Raw genomic sequence first — 19,183 nt, 5'->3', positions numbered from 1 at the left:
AGGCTTTGTGCAGGAAATAAAACAAATCCCACTGGTCGTAACACGATGAAAAGTGGCACTAGCGCGGTTAAAATATCGTCTTCTTCTGCCAACATTTTCCAAATGAACGCTGTCGATGTAAAAGTAAAAGCGTCTAGGGAATTTATATAATTACAGATATTGACTCATCAAAGTTTAATGTTATTTTCCTAGACAAACAAATACAAGTGATGGAAAGGTCAGTGTTTTATGTTTATGTAAACAGGGCTGTAAAAATAATTTCCTGAAACGTGGAAGCGAAATTAAATTCTATAAATAAATAAACAGCTTACGGAGCTTGAAAGAAATTGTTTCCAAATTGGGAAATAGAGGAAGAAGATACTTACCACGGCCCAAATATTTTTTTCAGATATTATTACCTAACAAGCTTTTATTGAATTTTTCTGATGCTGTTGTAAAATTGCAGCCGCTGAAACCGCTCTGTGATTACGTTGCCAGCAACAATCTTGTTTTTACTTTTTTAAGTGTAGAGCTTTGTGCTGTTTGCTTCAGCACATAATGCAAAGCCACGTCAGCGCATATCAAATTCCGAAACTATTTGAATGGAAGCTGGATTTATTTTGGCACAGAAGGAGCACTTGTTAAATGTCATAAAAGCCTTAAGGGTGAATAGAACGTTTGATTTTGAGGTTTTTATTAAACAACTAGACATTTCTATGGAATAACAAATAATACAAACATTACATGTAATAAAAAACTAAATTAAACTCATTGTATTAACAACACCTATTAAATAATCCAACAATTACTAAGTCTATCGAACAGCAATGTAAAGCGCTTTTTACATGAGCCATTACATGTACATTGATTTGGTGACTCTACTGGAACTGAAGAAAGAAATGCTTAACCTGGAAATTTAACCGACTTTTTTTTACAAATATAGATATAATATAAAAATATTACAAGTAGCGTGCTTTTCTAAAATCTCCTAAAAAATAATCCTCTAGAATTTTTGATTCTATGTACAATTTTTGTTATTGTATTTTATAGCAGTATACCATGTTTACATTGTACACACTGATAAACAACTCGTTTATAAATTTTTGATTTTGAACACATACTTAACTTACAGCTAGGTACATTTCGCGAACTCGTTCGCTCTTCTAGAAACTCATTTGGGATATCTGGTGATATGTTTATCGTCGAAACCAAGAGTTGAATAAAACCGATTAAGGCCGGAGTGTAATTGCTCGTCCAATTACAAAGTCCCCAACTGAAATATGTACAAATGTGCGAACAGTTTACGATTCAGTGGCGGGTCGCTTCGACACCCATGCGTTTATACTAGGAATGCTATAGACTTTTATTTTTAGAGCTTTCAGGGCCGGATACTGATCCAGAGCGGCTTTGCCAAAGATGTGCTCGAAGTTTTCGAGAGACACAGCGAACACAAAATCGCACCAGGTTATCTGAAAAAGCAAATCACAAATAAAATCGATGCGCGAAGACGCGCCTATGAAATATTTAATACGGCGGATATTTCATTTCACCTAAGTCTGTACAAATTTTCGCCGGGAACACGCTCCCGTACAGGCCCCAGTCAATCAATCATTTCATTTATTTGATATCTGCTTTGAAAGGTAGCAACGGAAATTCAAGCCATCTCGTGAGTGTCCTTTTGTAAACACTTACCTCAGATCCCACTGAAAATCCGTTATTTTCCGAGAGAATTTTCTCGAATTTGGATAAATAAAAAGGTATTGTTTCCTTCATCAAGCGGGCCTTCTTTTCTTCCTTCTTGATCGGATCCTGTTCCATTCGAAATTGTGCAAGAACTAGAAAAGTTTTACATTGTTTTAACTAATGCGCCAACTGGGTTTTTGTCGAGTCAAATGGAGAGCTTTCAAATTATTGTTTGAGAAAATTATTCCAGCGTGAAGCTTTTATTGATTGATATTTTCGTATTACAACAGACAAGCTTTTAACTTTAACAATAATATCATTAGAGCTATTAGCTACGTTTTGTATCATTCTTTAAAAGCGGCTCAAGGTAACTTGTCGTATCGTAGACAAGCTTTACCTTATTGTAAGATTAATTTTGTTGAGATTGTTAAAACGTTAGCGTGGATATAAAACAAAATTACGTCACCCGATAATGCAGAATTTGATATGACAGCTTCCTCAACAAAGGCTTGCTAATTTTAGTAAAATTTAATCATAGCTCGATCTACTTAAGCAGAATTGCCTCAGAGACAACAAATTTAATTTGCTTGAAGTAGCCCCGAAATAAATAAAAGGGAATACTTCTATAAAATTAATCTTATCACAGTTGGTAAAGCCTAAAGGGTGATAACAGCCACATTTAAGGAAATGAAACGTATTTATGGCTTCATATATCCCATTCGGTTAATCCGACTTTCAACAGGGAACTTTGAGAGAAGTAACTCGGCTAAAGGGAGAAAGCCTTTGATTAAACAGTTTAATCCTTGAAACTTTCATATTTCTAAAGTTTTTCTGCTTTCGCAGACAATAATAACGCAGTGAAGTTGGAAGTAATTAAAATGTAACATGGCAAGTGGCGAAATAAATAACTTTTAATTAAAGCTAGAATTACATAGTCGGATAGTTCTAGTTGGATTGAATAAATCACCTCTTAATTTAACGAAAACTTTCGCACAGCTCTAATTTATTCGATCGTTGGAAAAAATTGTCACAATTTCGTAATACCTTTTGAAAACTTTAAATTAATCGAGTGAAAGGATCGCCGAAGAAAGCAATCATCCCTGTCCACATTACGAAGTTTCGTGCTCAAAACTTTCAAATTGGTGATTAAATTTTTAAGCGCTCGACCGAGTGATTAATATTCTTGTGGTTATCTCAGCAATGATAAATACCCTGTTTGAGATCTCCTAGAGTGTCAACCAAGACGTCACATTGCAAAGCTTCCCATTCATTTCGTCCTGCTAAGCCATATTGTCTCGCCAGATATCTTGCCACAGCGTTGCTCTGAGCCACCGCTTTTCCATCTATTTCAAGGACTGGGAGCATTCCAAACGGCGTTCCTGGAACAAGCAGAATGCACCAAATTAATTCACGCAATGGAGGTGCGTAAGCACAAATAAAATTCCGGAGCTTTTTTAATAATGTCAAGTCGCATTCTTGTCTTGAGAATTTTTATATCTTCGATCAATCTCGAGCTGTCAGAGGCAAGTAGATAACTTAACTCAATCGCTAATAAATCCAAATTAATGATTTAATGGTTTCTTGACAATGGGATCGATCGAGGGACAACACAGACAAATTGTAATTAATGGCAGCGCTTTAACGAATCTCGCAGTCACACATTAATTTTATTTACAAACATTTGTTCCGAACACTGAATCGCGATTAACAGATTCGGTATCGGTTAATTCAGTAGTGAAATAATAAATAATTCGATTAATCAAACTCGCAACAAATAACACAATGCACAAAACAAACACGGCTCGATTTCATATCTAAAATAAATCAGTTGAAAATGAAATTATTTTCCTGGAATAATACAGGGTGAGGCATTGATATGGGCGTACTCGATTTCACCTACAATGTCAAAGGTATCGAAATGAATCGAATGGCACTGCAAATGGGAAATTAAAGTGCACGTTCTAAAATTATTTTGTCTTATACAGAGTGTTTTATTTTTACAGTACAGTCTTTAACATAGTTTTTTTAGATGACATCCACTGTATATTTGTACATATTTAAAAGAGCACTTTTTCAGGCTTTGTAAATCAAAATATTTATTTTTTTCTACAATTTAGTGCGTCTGCAGGCTCATTATTAAAACATCGCAGAGTGCTTAGTTTTTGGGATATCAAGCTGGAACTTTGTCCGTGGCTAAACAAATATCTGAGGTATCTTTCGGTGACAAGACCATAAATTTGCATTGTAGCATCACCTTGCTGTAACACATTCATTTTGGTAAAGTTTGAAGGACTATAACTTGATTTTTTTTATCATTCCATGTATTTTATTACTAAGTATTATTCAGCGTTTCATTTTACATCTTTTACACCTCTTAATTTTTTTTCCCAAAGTTAATAATTAAGGAGATAAGTCAGTTTTTCTAAAAAATGCATACAAAATTTCTTGAATACTAATACAATGTGCTATAAAAAACAATACATTCTGACGTACTTATGTCAAAATGACATTTCTAGTACGTCACGTTTTGATTTTCTCTCATTGAGACATTGAGACAAATTTTAATAAAATTTTGATCAAAAATTAATAAATAAAAATGATAGAAATATACAATAGAGAAATAAGAAAATAAAAAAATTGATGTATAACAAATCAACAGCCATAACATATTACTTGCAATTACAAAACTGAATTTTACATGAAAATAAATGATGTACAAAAAACGCCGGTATGGTGTTGTTATGTCACAATTTATTTTTTTACATGGCACACTACGTTGGTGTCCAAAAGATTTTATGTGCATTTTTCAGAAAAACCGAGTTATCTCCTAAACTATCAAGTTTTGGAAAAAAATTAAGAGGTAAAAAAGATGTAAAATAAAATGCTGAATAATCAGTAATGAAATACAGAAAGTGCTTTTTAAAAAAATCAAGTTATGCTCTTTCAAAGTTTACCAAAATCAGTGTGTCACAGCATGGTAATGCTGCAATGCAAATAGACAGTCTTGTCACCGGAAGATACCTCCGACAGTTGTTTACAGACAGACAAAATCCCAACTCAATATCTCGAAAACCAAGCGCACTGCGATTTTTAAATAATGTGGCTGCAGACGCACAAAATTGTAGAAAAAATTAAATAACTTCTGAACGGTTAAAGCAAATTGCAAAAACTAAACTGATTTATAAAGCTTAAAAAGTGCTCTTTTAAATATTTACAAATATACAAAGTGCCTTTTAAATAAACTGTGGTAAAGACTGCACTGTAAAAATGGAACACTCTGTATAGGGCAAAATAATTTTGAAACGTGCACTTTGACTTCCCATTTGCAGGGCCATTTAATTTGTTTCGATATCTTTAACAGTGTAGCCATATCAATGACTCACGCTGTATATTTGCAAAAATTGGGAAAGCTTTCAAAAAGCTGAAAATGAGTTCTTCTTTACAGACTTAATAATTTACTCTGTTTGAAACATGCCTCAAAGTAAAGCTTGTCGTTGTCGATATAAGCATATTTTCCGTTGTACAAAATTACATTTATATTCGTACTTTAATGTTCCACAGGAGGAAAGGAGCTTTGAGCAGAAACTGTAATTTCCTGCTGTGCGCTGTTAATTTAGACACATTTTATCAATTCTTTTAATGTCACGAGTGAAGGGTTGCAGTAATTATTTCCTTCCCAATTTACCAAATTTCTGGCATCTGCTTCCCTGAAAAATCCATCAGTCTGAAAAACTCTTCGCTCATTTTAATCTCGGTTCTTTCGGTTTGATCGAACATAAAACTTCACCTTCAAATTAAATCCAATTGCAGCGCTTCCTCCAGCCGTTAAGTTCGTTAAAAGCAAATTCGATTCAACAATAAGCACAAAGTGTGAAAATGTCATTACTTACTTTTTTTGATTTCTGGCCATTTTTCTCGAGGGATCCTCTCGTCCTCGTATTCCACGCCGGCATAAGCGAATATAAAACGGATATGCTCGGCTCGCCCTCTAGCATTGAAGTAAATCAGCTTATAGTTAGGAGACATGCCTCTAAAATCTGAAACAAAGAGTTAGCTCGTGAGACAGCGATTTCGCCCCAATTGGGAGAGGTAGCAAAATCTAGCCTGCGACTCTCTGACCGGAAGCTCGTCGTAATCGATCAGAACGAAATTTAAAATTTCTCGTAAAATACAATTTAAAGTTGCGTCGAAGCGTCAATTTCCCGGAGCGGAAAGTCTCACATTAAATTAGCACGACCGGCGAAAACAAGAAAAATCCTTTTGCCGTAATTATTTTTGAAACTGTTCTTCAAATTTCTAAATTTAACCGCCACTTTCAAGTGCACACCTCATTAAAAAGATAGGGTTCTGAGACGTAATGCAAAAATCGTTACTTGAAGTCCTTGACTTTAAAATCGTTTCAATGAAATTCAATAAAATAAATTCAAGCTGTCTGAAGCGATTTGATTAAATCGCGGCCGAGCAATATTGCAAAATTTAGCTCTTGTTAAAATAATCCTTTGAAGATGAAACAAATTCAATTATGGACAAAGCATCGCACTGACTTACTTGTTGCCCGGTTTTCTGCACTAGATGGATATTTTCTCTTGCTAATAATTATTCAAATGGACCGTTTCCCAAATAGTTGCGAGAACGCACAATGACCGTAATAAATCCATTAGTCTTGCTCTACTGTCTTGGGAGTGGCGAACTTAATGTAGGCAAAATGGTGTTAAATTGCTAAATGGACGCAATTGGCGCAATTCTCAATGAGACTAAATAGTCATTAGACAAGTTTCTACGATGCAGCGAACACAATTGAGAGAAGTTTTTTGATCCGCTCAATATTCGAATTTTCCACGTTCGTTCGCTTCCAATATTTCCAGCCGAGAAAATGTGCCGTAAAAGTATTCCTTTGCTATTTCACTTCCGGCTTAACCTATTTTTACGCTGGTTTATATCGGTAAGACCGAAGCAATTAAACCTGAATTAATTACGACTTGCAAAACCAAGAGAAAGCTCAGCGACCAAACTTATTTTAATTGATTCTCACTATCCTTCGAGCTTTAAAGCTCTCTTCGACTCGTTTAATAATGGATTGTGGCGAATATGAAGCTTTCAAGTTACGCAAGGCCGGTTGTTTTCTTTCGATCGGAATGGTCAACAACTTGATTGATTTCTTCGGGGTTTTAATTTTTGTTGGTGTTTGACCTTTCAGCTTCGAGTTGATTGCAATTATTTTGTCGTTAGCTGCGAGAGCTCGGCGAAATAAAAGTTGGAATACGTCAAGCGATTTTCAAGAGATAACAAATCGGTTATTAAATTTGGCTAGAGCACGTCCGTTAATTCAATCTACGAACGTTTCCAATAGATTCAACGACAGATAAGCGATTTAATTTTACACCGAATTTGTGTGCAACTGGAAAGTTTAGATTGTTGCAGCCACGTTGCCACAAATTATTTATAAATTTTCGCTTTTAATTCTTGATGAATTATTTATTGGGTCGAGACTTAAATTTGGTCTTTAAAGTTTGGCTTGATCCTTGGGGAAAATTAATCTCCGGGATTGACAACATTTGCATTTTCCCCGAAAGAAAATGTGCCAAAATTTGCCGTTATTGAACAACAATTGAGAATTAAATTCCATCAATTGAAATCTACGTCATGTTGGTGATATTTTATTCAGGTGTGTAATTGATGACAGGGTTTCCCTAATCAATCACCGTAATATGAACAGTGCAAATAAGGTCGAATGTTTGATGGATTACACGGAGTTTTCGGTCATCGTAAAACATGAATCCTCAAAACCGTCGCTCCTTTTGTTTCCATTTTCGCGTCTTTTATTCGATGTCATATTTCATGACGGTCATTGGTGGGGCTAATAAAAATTCAATAAGGTTCGGGATGTATGGAGCCTTGCAATATTCGTTGACAGATTCGATATGAAGCTATCTAAATTCTAGTTTTTACATAAATGATAAATGAAAGAATGGCTAATGCGACGCGTTTTCTCTTCGCAAAGTTCAGCCCATATGACCCGCACGACTAGGGGATGTTAAAATCAATGATTTCCACATGTGCTCCTGGACACTAAAAATAGATCACGGAAAGGATTCAACGTCTCAAATTAATTAATAAACCCTTGTTTAGCGCAATTTTTATTTTTTACAAAACTTAATCATTGCATCGACGAGATAATTAACCGAGTAACCAAATATTATCATTTAATTAATCTTATCCCACTCTGCTTTGCTTTAATGAATTAGTGATCATAATTTAGTGTAATTAATCATTAATGTCAACATGGTACGTGTAAACCCGGCTTTTGGCGGAGCTTATGCTCAGTAAAAATGAAACAATGTTTCACTGACACATATTGTACTCCAGTTTCAAGGTTCAATAACTTTATTTACAATATGCTATTGTTAGCTCGTAAAACATTCTTAGCTTTTATGTTTTAGTCCCTTTGTTCCTTAATGCAGTGATTCCATTAACAACCTAACAAGTCACTTTATCTTGACACGTAAATTACACTTTGACTTGTTTTACTTCATATGTAATTTTTTTAACAGGCGGTTAAAATTTAACACTGGTTAAAACCAAAATTCTAGGAATTTGATTGGTTATTGCTATAGTAACTACGATTACAGGTAAAACTAAGGAAACGACGTACAAATAAAATGTCCCCGTCCTCGATAGTTCCGTTAATGTCGCTAGAGGCGCAGTTATTCCATTACCGTCTAAGTTTTCAGAGCAGTAAATTTATAAAAATAGTTGTAATTAAATAAAGGTTAGCACAAGACGAATAAAAAAATACAGGCAGATAGAGCAGTAAATTCCTAATAATAGGAGATAAAAATAGTGCAAAAATTATATCTTAAACTATATTTAAAAAAAAATCAAAGTTTTACCAATTTGCACCCTGCCACATATTTTTCAAAACGCTGCAAATACAGTTACATATACAAGAAAAATGTTTAGAGAAAAGTTGTAGAGAATTAACTTTCCTTTAACAAAGTCCGCAAAACCATATCCCTATCTTTAACCATTTAGGACCCAAAATTATTCAAAGACGCTCAAGCGATAGATTTCCTTCATTTTGCCGGTGGTCAAATATTGGAAAATGAATTTATACCTAAACCGTTAAAGATAAACAAATCGTGTCGCGGACTTTTTTGTAGAAAATTTAATTCTCTACAACCTCGTTCCTTTCACTTTTTTGTATCTTTAACCATATTCGTTGCGTTTGCAAAAATATAAGGTAGAACGCAAATTGATAATTCTAAGCGATAATTTTTTGGGCAGCGTCGCTTATTTATTAAAACGCTGCGAATACGGTTGAAGATACATAAAAGTGTAAGAAACGACGTTGTAGAGAATAAAATTTGCTACAAAAAAGTCCGGTATACCATATTTCTATCTTCAACGGTTTGGGTATAAATTTACTTTTCCATACTTGACCACCAGCAAAATGAAGAAAATCCGTCGCTTGAGCATCTTTGAACGTCTTAAAAGCCTAAACCGTTAAAGATAAAGATATGATCTTGTTGACTTTTTCAAAGGAAATTTAATTCTCTACAACTTTCTTCTAAACATTTTTCTTATATCTTTAACCGTATTCGCAGTGTTTTGAAAAATACAGAAAAAAGCGCAAATTTTAAATTGTAAATATTTTTTTCTCATGTTTCTCAATTTTTCTCAGCCTGTTGAGAATGCAAAGCTCAACATTTCTGCATTTTTTTTTCAAGTAATTAGTGAAGTGGTTGAATTTCAATTAATTTAAAACGATTTGACACCGTCTCCTAACTTATAGTCCTCCGTAGTTAAAACCTAAGGTACGAATTTTTTAACTAAACTGTAGGAAAGCGCCGCCACTGAATAATGGCCGTTTTATTTGTCCTCACATGGCTTCAAAGGAAATAAATAATTGAATTCGAGCTCCACATGCCTGGAAAAATAACATTTAAAATTTAGATTAATATTGCGTTTCGTGTTGTGGCGCTTTAAAAGTTTTGCTTTTATCAGTTGTAAAATTTATTTCGAACTAACTTTGGCAATAGTTCATTTTAATGAATCCGATATTGAAAAAGTTTGGCAAAAAGTGAAATAGATGTGTTTGATTTTTTCAGCCTAAAAATAGCCACACGCGTGGATGGGAATCGGTGATTTCGTGTTATTTTTGAACGGTTTCAACCGTTATTTTATTGTTTCGGAACAAATGACAATATTTATAAAGTGTTAAGACGTAAACTAAGCGACGTGGAACTTAATCGAGCAATTCCCCAGAGAATCGATAAACTTGTCGCATTGAATATCTCAAAGTGGCAGAGAAGCAAAACATTGTTAGCTTTGTGTGTCTCAAACAGTAATAAAAACCTTTCATCTCAGATTGGGCCAAGTTTTCCCATAAAATTTCAATCCACAATTGCGTATTCCTTTCCTGCAAGACGAGCTAATTTATTTGTAATAAAACCTCGCACAAACCATTAATAAACTGTAAATTCGACACTTTACCTACATTTATGTCTCATAAAAGTGCTTTATGTATGCATGGCAGTTAGCAGAATTACTCGAATAAATCGCGTTTGTTACTTGCTTTCGACTCGATTAAATAAATTTTTGTTAAAGACTGTCTCGTCTTGAAGCATCAACAACCTCCAGACTTTGAGCGAACCCTTAACTACCTTTTGTAGGAGAATCACGTTTTTAGAACCCACGCCATACTAAAATAAGCATCAGCTTTTATAGCAAAGTCGAGATATGACTCTATTGATGCACATCTTTTTTTAATACAGTCTTGAAGGCCTCGTGCGGAAAAACGTGACACAATTTCCTCCTTAATTAACGTAAATATGAATGAATGCGCGCCCCACGCGCAAAAACTTGGAATTTCTCTCCGCTACAAATATTTATTAAAATATGTAGAGAGCCCGGTTATGAGCTGTCCTATGTACGTTATTAATAATTTATGGCTGGAGACCAATGGTATTAACTCCGCTAATGGTTCAGGTGGAGTAATAAAGCAGACCTTGGTATTATCGAGCAGTTTGCCAATACTTTCGCGTTTGGGCTGAGCAGCCCATGGAAGTTGTCCCTACACCTTCCCTCCTTCGTGTCGTAACCTTTCCTACACCTTATTTGCCTGGCTACATCCGGTCGTGCTTACCTCGCTCTGATAAGGTCAGCAGAAATATCATTTGGCGATTTTATCTGGACCCGTTCCCGGATTTCGTGTGCAGTGGATTAACGCCGGGAGAGAGCTGCTGAAGACAATCCGAGTGATATTTTTAATTAAACGCACCCCGGAGTGAAACGTGCCAATTTAAACCACTGCAAGCAAAGTGGATTAGCGAGGCCGCGGTAAAAATAAGAAAATTCGGCTCACTCATTACGTGTGATTTATTGGAACGGTGGAGATAAATTAGCGACAGAAATGCGAGATTATGACGGGGATAAGCCGGGATTAGCGGGGTTGGTCAAATTGTGTTCAGATTTTTTACTGCATCCACTTTGTTCCCTTCAGAAACAAACACAAAGGAGCTTTCTTTTTAAAGAAAATTTATTTGTAGCGCACACAGCCACAATAGGAGATCAAGTTTATAAGTGTATGAAACACCTATATTCTGGCATCAGGAAATGAGATACGTCTCGCATTTTATCTCCTTAAGATGACTGTTTCCATATCTTCTAGCACAAAATTGCGACAAACAAGGTCTTGGATCTGTCCATGTGTACGATTTTGGTTCTCTATTCTTGTATTTTGAGTCTTTTAATATTTGCTCTCAAAAACTAATAATCACACAAAGTTCAGCGTCAGATGTTAAATAATTTAATTTTTTCCGTGTGCATGTAAATTTTCGTAATTTTTTTACAACTCCTGCTAATTAAAATAACTAATTAATTTTTTACTTAATATTAAATCGCTGATATTACTTAATTAATTACTTAAATAAAAATGAAAAGTTCAAATGTAATGTTAAGACTGCAGAGAACTACAACTTAGAAGTGGAAACAAAAAACAGACTCAGAAAATCTGGCGACAAAAATTTTTATAAGAAAATTTTTCATAAGAAAGAAAGAAAATTTCAGGTAAATTTTCGCAAAATTTTTCTACAACTTCTGCTTATTAAAATAACTAATTAATTCCTTGCTTAATATTAAAATCGCTGATATTACTTAATTAATTACTTATACAAAAATGAAAAATTCAAATCACGTCATGTTAAGACTACGGAGAACTATAACTTAGGAGTCGAAACGAAAAACAGACTCAGAAAATCTGACGACAAAAATTTTCATAGGAAATATGAAAAAAAAAATATTTAAAATTTGCGCTTTGTCCCGTATTTTTCAAGACGCTGCGAATACAGTCAATGATACAAAAAAAGTGTAAGGAACGAAGTTGTAGAAAATTAAATTTTCCACAAAAAATCCCACAACACCATATTTCTATCTTCAACGATTTAGGAATAAACATAAATTATTAACTTTCCAACACTTGACCACCAGCAAAATGAAGCAAATCCGTCGTATGACCGTCTTTGAAGGACTTTGGAGCCTAAATGGTTGAAAATAAAGATATTGCCTCGAAATATTTTTGTAAAAAATTAATTCTCTATAACTTTCTTCCTAAAATTTTTCATGTATCTCTACCGTATTTGCAGGGTTTTGAAAAACACAGGCACGGAGTAAATTGGTAACAGATTTTTATAGTTTACAATAAAATTTTTGGATTATGTTCATGTCTGACTATTAAAAATTGAAGGCTATATCTGTGTGCTTTTTTTGTTTGCTATGTGTTATCCGTTATACAAATACAACCATTTTTTCGAATTCATTGAAATGTTCAAATTCATTAAAATTCAATGTCAATTTTCGAAATTTTTTTTCATATACGTTCGTTAAAATGTGTAAAAAACAAATTTGGATTAAAATTTAGTGATGTTACACTTCAAATTTGGCAAAAAAAAATAATTTGTTAAAAAATGTTTCCATTTTTCGTCGACTAACTGCGTTTAGAAATGGTTTAGACTGGCAGTCGTCGTCAATTCACTGTTTTTCTTGATATGAACTCCAAATTTTAACAGAGATTTGTTTGTAAGTACAAGAATTTTATGTGTAAACTCTTCATAAACATTTTTCCCTTAACCTTAAGAAATAGTAATCATCGATAAAAGAGAGAGAAATTAAACTTTCCTGCCAAGTTTTACGTTTATTATTAACAAGCATTTAGAGAAGTGAATTTTCTAAATAATGTTATGTACAAAATCTGAGATTTGGAGAATTTATCTATGCATTTACAAAATACGTAGATACTTAAACCCAAAATTGGGAATATTTTTTAGGAAAGTTGAACCTGTCGCTGCTTCTACGTGAACTTTAGATTCTGTTTCAAATTATAAAGTTATTCTAATTCACGATTTTGTTACGCTTTTCACAAGAGAAGACCTTTAATATTATTTTTTTGGAAATTTAAAAAGACGACAGGAAATATGAAGAGTTCTTGATGACCAATTTTTGCGAGATATTTAACTAAAAATTGTGACTGAAAAAAAACATTTTTAGCATTGAAGTATGTTCTAAGTTATGTATTTAATATTAAAATAAATATCGAAAAATTTCAGAAATGTGAACATTAATATTTGTAGGTATTCAATTTTTTTTTTAAATAGTAATCCTAAAATTCCTACGTTTCCTACGTCTTTGGTTAAACCTTTGACATAAGTTACTAACAAAAATTTTATTAAAAAAAGATAGAAATATATACCTTATCCACCTAAGATCCACCACTCTTTTATAGACAGTCCGTATTTGTTGTTATAATTTTGTAATTTATTACATAAAAAAACTTTATACTAAATTATTATTAGGTTTTACGGTCTTTTTGGGTATTTCAGTAAGTAAAAGGGTTAAGTGTCCCAAAACAGCAATAAATTTTTGGAAAAATTATTAACTAGCTCTTTTGTGTTAAATTCAGATGGTAATAAAAAGTCGTCAACAAAAATCAATAACACTTGAATTAATTTTTACGTCTTTAGCATTTGATAGTTTCTCTCGAACCGCAAGCTCAACTTATTTCTGTCATAGATAAGGTAAATAATAGCTTCTGTAATAGCCGTGTCAAAACTTGTACCATTAGATTAAAGCATTCTGTTACTGACCACTTTATTACAAATGATACTAGTAGAAAGAAGTCGTTTACAATTCCTGTTTCAACAATAATCACAATCCGAATGTAATTTCAGTTGGAACAAAACGCCCCGACATGAAATTATCTGAAATATACATAACAACAAAGTTAGCGAAAGTTCAACCAATCAGACTAACTATAGTTAATAGAAGTGAGAATGGGGGTTAGTTGTGTCATTCGTGTTCGGTGTGGCGTTGTAATGGAAATGTTGGAAATTATTCCGAGGCACAAAATGGTGGTAATTGCAAGTAGAACGAACAAAGCCTACAACTTTCGAAAATGATTCGTTTTCAAAAAATTCCGCAACGCGTTAATTAAAACCGATTTTTAGCCGCAACAGAAGCAAATTCGAAACGCTGCCTAATTATCTCCCAGCGTTAATTAAGTTTTGTTTTCTATCTGCTAAATGTGGACGTGGGAATAAAAGTGTCGCGAACTCAATTCAACATTTTAATTCGAACCTATTGTCTCAGTCTAAATTCCATTAAGAGCTTTGTGAAATGTATTTCGTGTCCCAGTTCCAAAGATCAGCTAAAACACTTAAACGAAGATTAATTATAGTCTTCGTTTTGTCGTAAAAACGCTCTATGAAAATTTTTGTGTTCAACAATGCCAAACAAGGGTTGCAATTTGTGGAGAGAACTGCGCTCCGTCTCTTTTATTCCTGGCTTTATTCCCTTGATGTCCTCCCAGTACCTATCATTTCCATTTCGGTTCTATAAATAGCACCCGGCCAGGAACAAATCGCTGGCTTAAACACACCGCAAGGCCCCTATATATCAAAAAATTACCGGGAAAATCGCACGCGATGATTAACTTAACTCTTTAAATCACGATAATGCGTAGGCTGGAATTGGGTCAACAATTTCGAACGCGAAACTCAAATTTTATCCACTTTTGATAAACATTTTTCCAATTTCCGGTCAGACGGCGGCTTAAACACAGCCGCGTGACCTGAAAAAATTGATTCGGCGTTTTGCGGATTCGGCCATTTTAATACTTCACTTTGAATAAAAAATGGATTTAAATTTACAACACTCAGAGGATGCAACTACTCATCTACATAGTAATGTGGATTTAGTATGCGTGTTTTGTCCCAAAAGTCCTGCAGGATGTGTTATTTATGACCCGATTGTATCAACTTGTCCGCACTGTAATTTGCAAGATAAGTAAAGATGAGTAAATTCACACGACTTAAAATAATTTTCCCGGCGCATCCACCAAAAGTAAACATATCCACATTATTATTTGCAACTATCTAATAAGCCAATTATATTTTTTCTTTGTTTCAAAAGTTTAAGTATACTAAACAAACACTGCAGTTTTATTTGTATAACCTTTACCGGTTATACAAATAATAGTAAAAATAATAATAATAATAATAATAATAATAATAATAATAATAATAATATTAATAATATTCCCGGCGCATCCACCAAATATTAACATTTCCAGATTATTATTTGCAACTATCTAATAAACCAATTATATTTTTTCTGTTTCAAAAGTCCACAAATTCTAAACAAACACTACAGTTTTATTTGTAATATAATAATAATTTTCTTAGCGCATACCAAAAGTGAGCATTTCCATATTATTATTTACAACTATCTAATAAACCAATTACGTTTTTCCTTTGTTTCAAAAGTCCAAAAGTCCTAAACAAATAATATTAATAATAATAATTTTCCCGGTACATCCACCAAAAGTGAACATTTCCAGATTATTATTTGCAACTCTCTAATAAACCAATTACGTTTTTTCTTTGTTTCAAAAGTCCAAAAGTCCTAAACAAATAATATTAATAATAATAATTTTCCCGGTACATTCACCAAAAGTGAAAATTTCCAGATTATTATTTGCAATTATTTAATAAGCCAATTAAAATTTTTCTTTATTTTAAATCTACAAGAATCCTAATCAAACACTGCAGTTTTATTGGTACAACCCTTATCGGTTATAGAAATCACAATAATAATATTAATTTTCCCAGCGCATCCACCAAAAGTAAACATTTCTAGATTATTATTTGCAACTATCTAGTGAGCCAATTATATTTTTTCTTTGTTTCAAAAGTCCGAGAATCCGAAAGTTTTATTTTTATAACCTCTACCTGTTATACAAATAATAATATTAATACTAATAAATTTCTCGGCGCATCCACCAAAAGTGAACATTTCCATTTTATTATTTGCAACTCTCTAATAAACCAATTACGTTTTTTCTTTGTTTCAAAAGTCCAAAAGTCCTAAACAAATAACATTAATAATAATAATTGTCTCGGCACATCCACCAAAATTGAACATTTCCAGATTAATATTTGAGATTATCTAATCAGCCAATTATAATTTTTCTTTATTTACAAAAATCCTAAACAAACACTGCAGTTTTATTTGTATAACCTTTTCCGGTTATAGAAATAACAAAAATATTAATAATAATTTTCCCGGCGCATCCACCAAAAGTGAACATTTCCAGATTATTATTTGCAACTATCTAATAAACCAATTACATTTTTTCTGTTTCAAAAGTCCCAGAATCCTAAACAAACACTGCAGTTTTATTTGTATAACCTTTACCGGTTATTATTTTGCTGCAGGGTTTTTAATGTCAACAGAACAATTGTAGTCTAATCCCTAAAAATATCACGTATATGTCTGTTATTTTTAAAACTACAATCTGTGGTTTCGGTGTCACTACAAACATAAAAAACGTAATTGCGGTTGTAGTGTTTTCGTAAAAATCTGTTCCTTTAACTGAAACAAAATAATCCGATTCACGTAACGCTAAAAATTAAAAATAATAAATACAGTTCTATTAATATCGTTTATGCCGCACATTTATTGAGCTTTCTGCGTTGCATAAATAAACAAATGTAAACGTTAAAACGGTTTAAATATTCAATCACAAATCCACTTTTACTTTTTACAAATACTGTTTTCAAATTGACGTTTGAAGCTTTTTAAAAATCATTTACATGTTTATTAAATTTTTTCGCAACTCAGTCTCCCCACAACCAAAATTAAATCGTAATCTTACTGTTGCCTTATCACAACGAGACAAAATGAGACAAAAAACTGTTGCTTCAAGCCTAAACCAGTTGCTTTTCAATCCCCTACATTTAAGCGAGATGAATCCTTATTCCTCACTCGCAATACATTTCGGTGAAGAAATAATTTTCCTCATTTCTCTCCTGTCAACCTGACCTGAATCTTTTCGTTCCTTTCAGATCGAAAACCCCGTAAACAAAAGAGTTGCTTCCATTACAGTTTTCCCACCGAACAAAGCCCGAATTGTAAACAAATCAAGTTTGATTTTTTGCCACGAAACTTATTAATTAGAGTGTAATTTGTGCCATAAAGTGGGGCAATCAGAGTTGCGAGGCCGCCCGAATTGAATTTCCTCGACGGGAGAGCTCTTTGATGAAAAACTGCTCGTGAAGGTGTTGCATTGAAGCTGGATCGCAGCGTAATGGAATGTAAACATTATCCTTTCACATGAATAGGTGCCTTAAGGACGAGGCGCGTTGCCCTCGGGCTTTTTGAGCTCCTACTCACCTAATTCGGGCTCAGGAGGTTGGAAAGCTTGCGGAAAATGTCACTGATGAGAACCGACTTTCCCGACAGTTGCGCGCCGCGCCGCTGAAAACTTGAGACTGCCGATCGGACGTCAGGCGTCGAAATATCTACTGAAGCGACGCTGAAACTGAAGCTTCGGCCGCGCAGATCCAGGATGAGGAAAAAACTAAAACGCTATTAACGCTCCGGGGGGATTCAAGGGGGCATGAATTTATGCAGGGGTCTCTTAAGGGAGACGAAAAATTTTATGTATTGAGTGACGGCGAGAAAAATGACCATAATGATGTTTTATTCAGCGAGGAAAAACACGGGATTCGAAATGTCGGACGCAGTTCAGACGTGGTCTATTTCCAGACAGAAATTATAGCTTCATTGAGCAAAAATCCAAACTGGAGACAATAACCAAATCGCTCTGCGATTTCAATTACATTCAACAGCATAGCAGCAATGCCATCTGCTTTAAAATAAATGCTTTAATATTTTTTTAGCCCCCTTAGAAGTAGAATTGTCAAAAGTCCTAGAACACACGTTTTTATTTTTCCAAAAAAAAAAAAAAACAGAAACACGTGTCTCTTTATTTTTTATTAAAAACCTAAACACCAAGTTTCATGGTTATAACTTTAAAAGTGACGGATTTTCATTCAAATTTTAACATCCTATTTAACCCCCTTAGGAGATGATTTTGCAAAAATTCTTTCTTTATACATGCCTACGTGATAAAAGCTATCTACTGTAAAAATTTCAGGTTTCTTTCCTTAGAAGCTCACACGACCGGAAATTGTTCAAACAAGAGATATAACAATAATGTTTTTCTTCAAAAATTTCGTCAAGGAAAATCAAAAAACTACACAGAAACGTAAAAATGACAATTTTGGTGGATTTATCTTGTTATTGAACAAAAAATTCACCTAGGTATTTTGCAGAATTTCGTCAAAAAATAACTACATTAAAAAATTTACGCTCATTTGTTCTGCTTGCGTAGTAATTCTGAACAAAATTTCCATTAAACACAATAAAAAAATTCTTTTTTCTTGCTTGGGATATTTTTTACTGTTGGTTTAAAGCATAATAAAGTTAGGTATTATTAATTTACACCTATGTAGAGCGAGTTGTGCATATCTTTTTCTTATCACGTAGATAATCTCAGTTCGTTCGTCTATAAACACTTGATATTGATTTAAAAAAATAGCAAAAAATGTCACGAAAAGCACATACATATTTTATATTTTATTTGAATAATAAATTACAAACACATTTATTTTGTCTTTTTCATGGCCATTCGACTATTTACGGCGCCTGAATAAAAATTTGGGTGTGATTGTTATCAGCCGTTCGAAAATTAATAGTCTCCGGACAAGTAAATTAATTTCCCTGCTAGACGCACCCGAATTGGCTTATTTAGAACTGGTGGAAAGCGTTGATTTGCTCGAAATCTAGATTTGTCCAAAAATAAAATCGTTGTTACATTGGCATGCAGCAAAAGCACGCGAACTTATTCTAAAATTAAATTCATTATCAACGAACTAACTTTGTAATAAGACAATCAAAATCAACTAAGATAATTTGCATAACACTGTATTACCATATAAATCCATTGAATTTATGTGTTAACGCTCCAATAACTGATTTGAATGCGCGCTTCAGATGGGGACAGACGCTTGATATTAATCATTTTGATGTTATAATTATTTATCTGATAATTAAAATATTTCGTGCACAAATTACTGGAGTAAATTAAATGTTTAATAACTTGCCGTAGTAGGTGCGAGTTGTT

At 33.5% G+C, this 19,183-nt stretch overlaps 1 protein-coding gene across 2 annotated transcripts; it reads right to left on the bottom strand.

The window, feature by feature from the left end:
• Positions 1-656: 656 nt before the first annotated feature.
• LOC655751 (glutathione S-transferase) lies at positions 657-17,543 on the bottom strand. 2 transcript variants are annotated; one of them, XM_008192842.3, is made up of 5 exons: positions 17,389-17,543; positions 5,553-5,699; positions 2,874-3,041; positions 1,672-1,814; positions 657-1,448 (listed from the first exon to the last, which is right to left on the bottom strand). In XM_008192842.3, exons 2-5 carry the CDS (start codon positions 5,686-5,688, stop codon positions 1,281-1,283), a joined length of 615 nt encoding a protein of 204 aa, XP_008191064.1. In that variant the 5' UTR covers positions 5,689-5,699; positions 17,389-17,543; the 3' UTR covers positions 657-1,280. The 2 variants fall into 2 exon arrangements, with proteins under 2 accessions (XP_008191064.1, XP_008191063.1); XM_008192841.3 differs by lacking the exon at positions 17,389-17,543 and adding an exon at positions 6,211-6,368.
• Positions 17,544-19,183: the final 1,640 nt, after the last annotated feature.

This window comes from Tribolium castaneum, chromosome 1 (assembly GCF_031307605.1).
Source record: "Tribolium castaneum strain GA2 chromosome 1, icTriCast1.1, whole genome shotgun sequence".
Lineage (NCBI taxonomy): Eukaryota > Metazoa > Arthropoda > Insecta > Coleoptera > Tenebrionidae > Tribolium > Tribolium castaneum.
The sequence above is the reverse complement of the archived record's forward strand: the minus strand, read 5'-3'. Positions and strand labels throughout refer to the sequence as shown.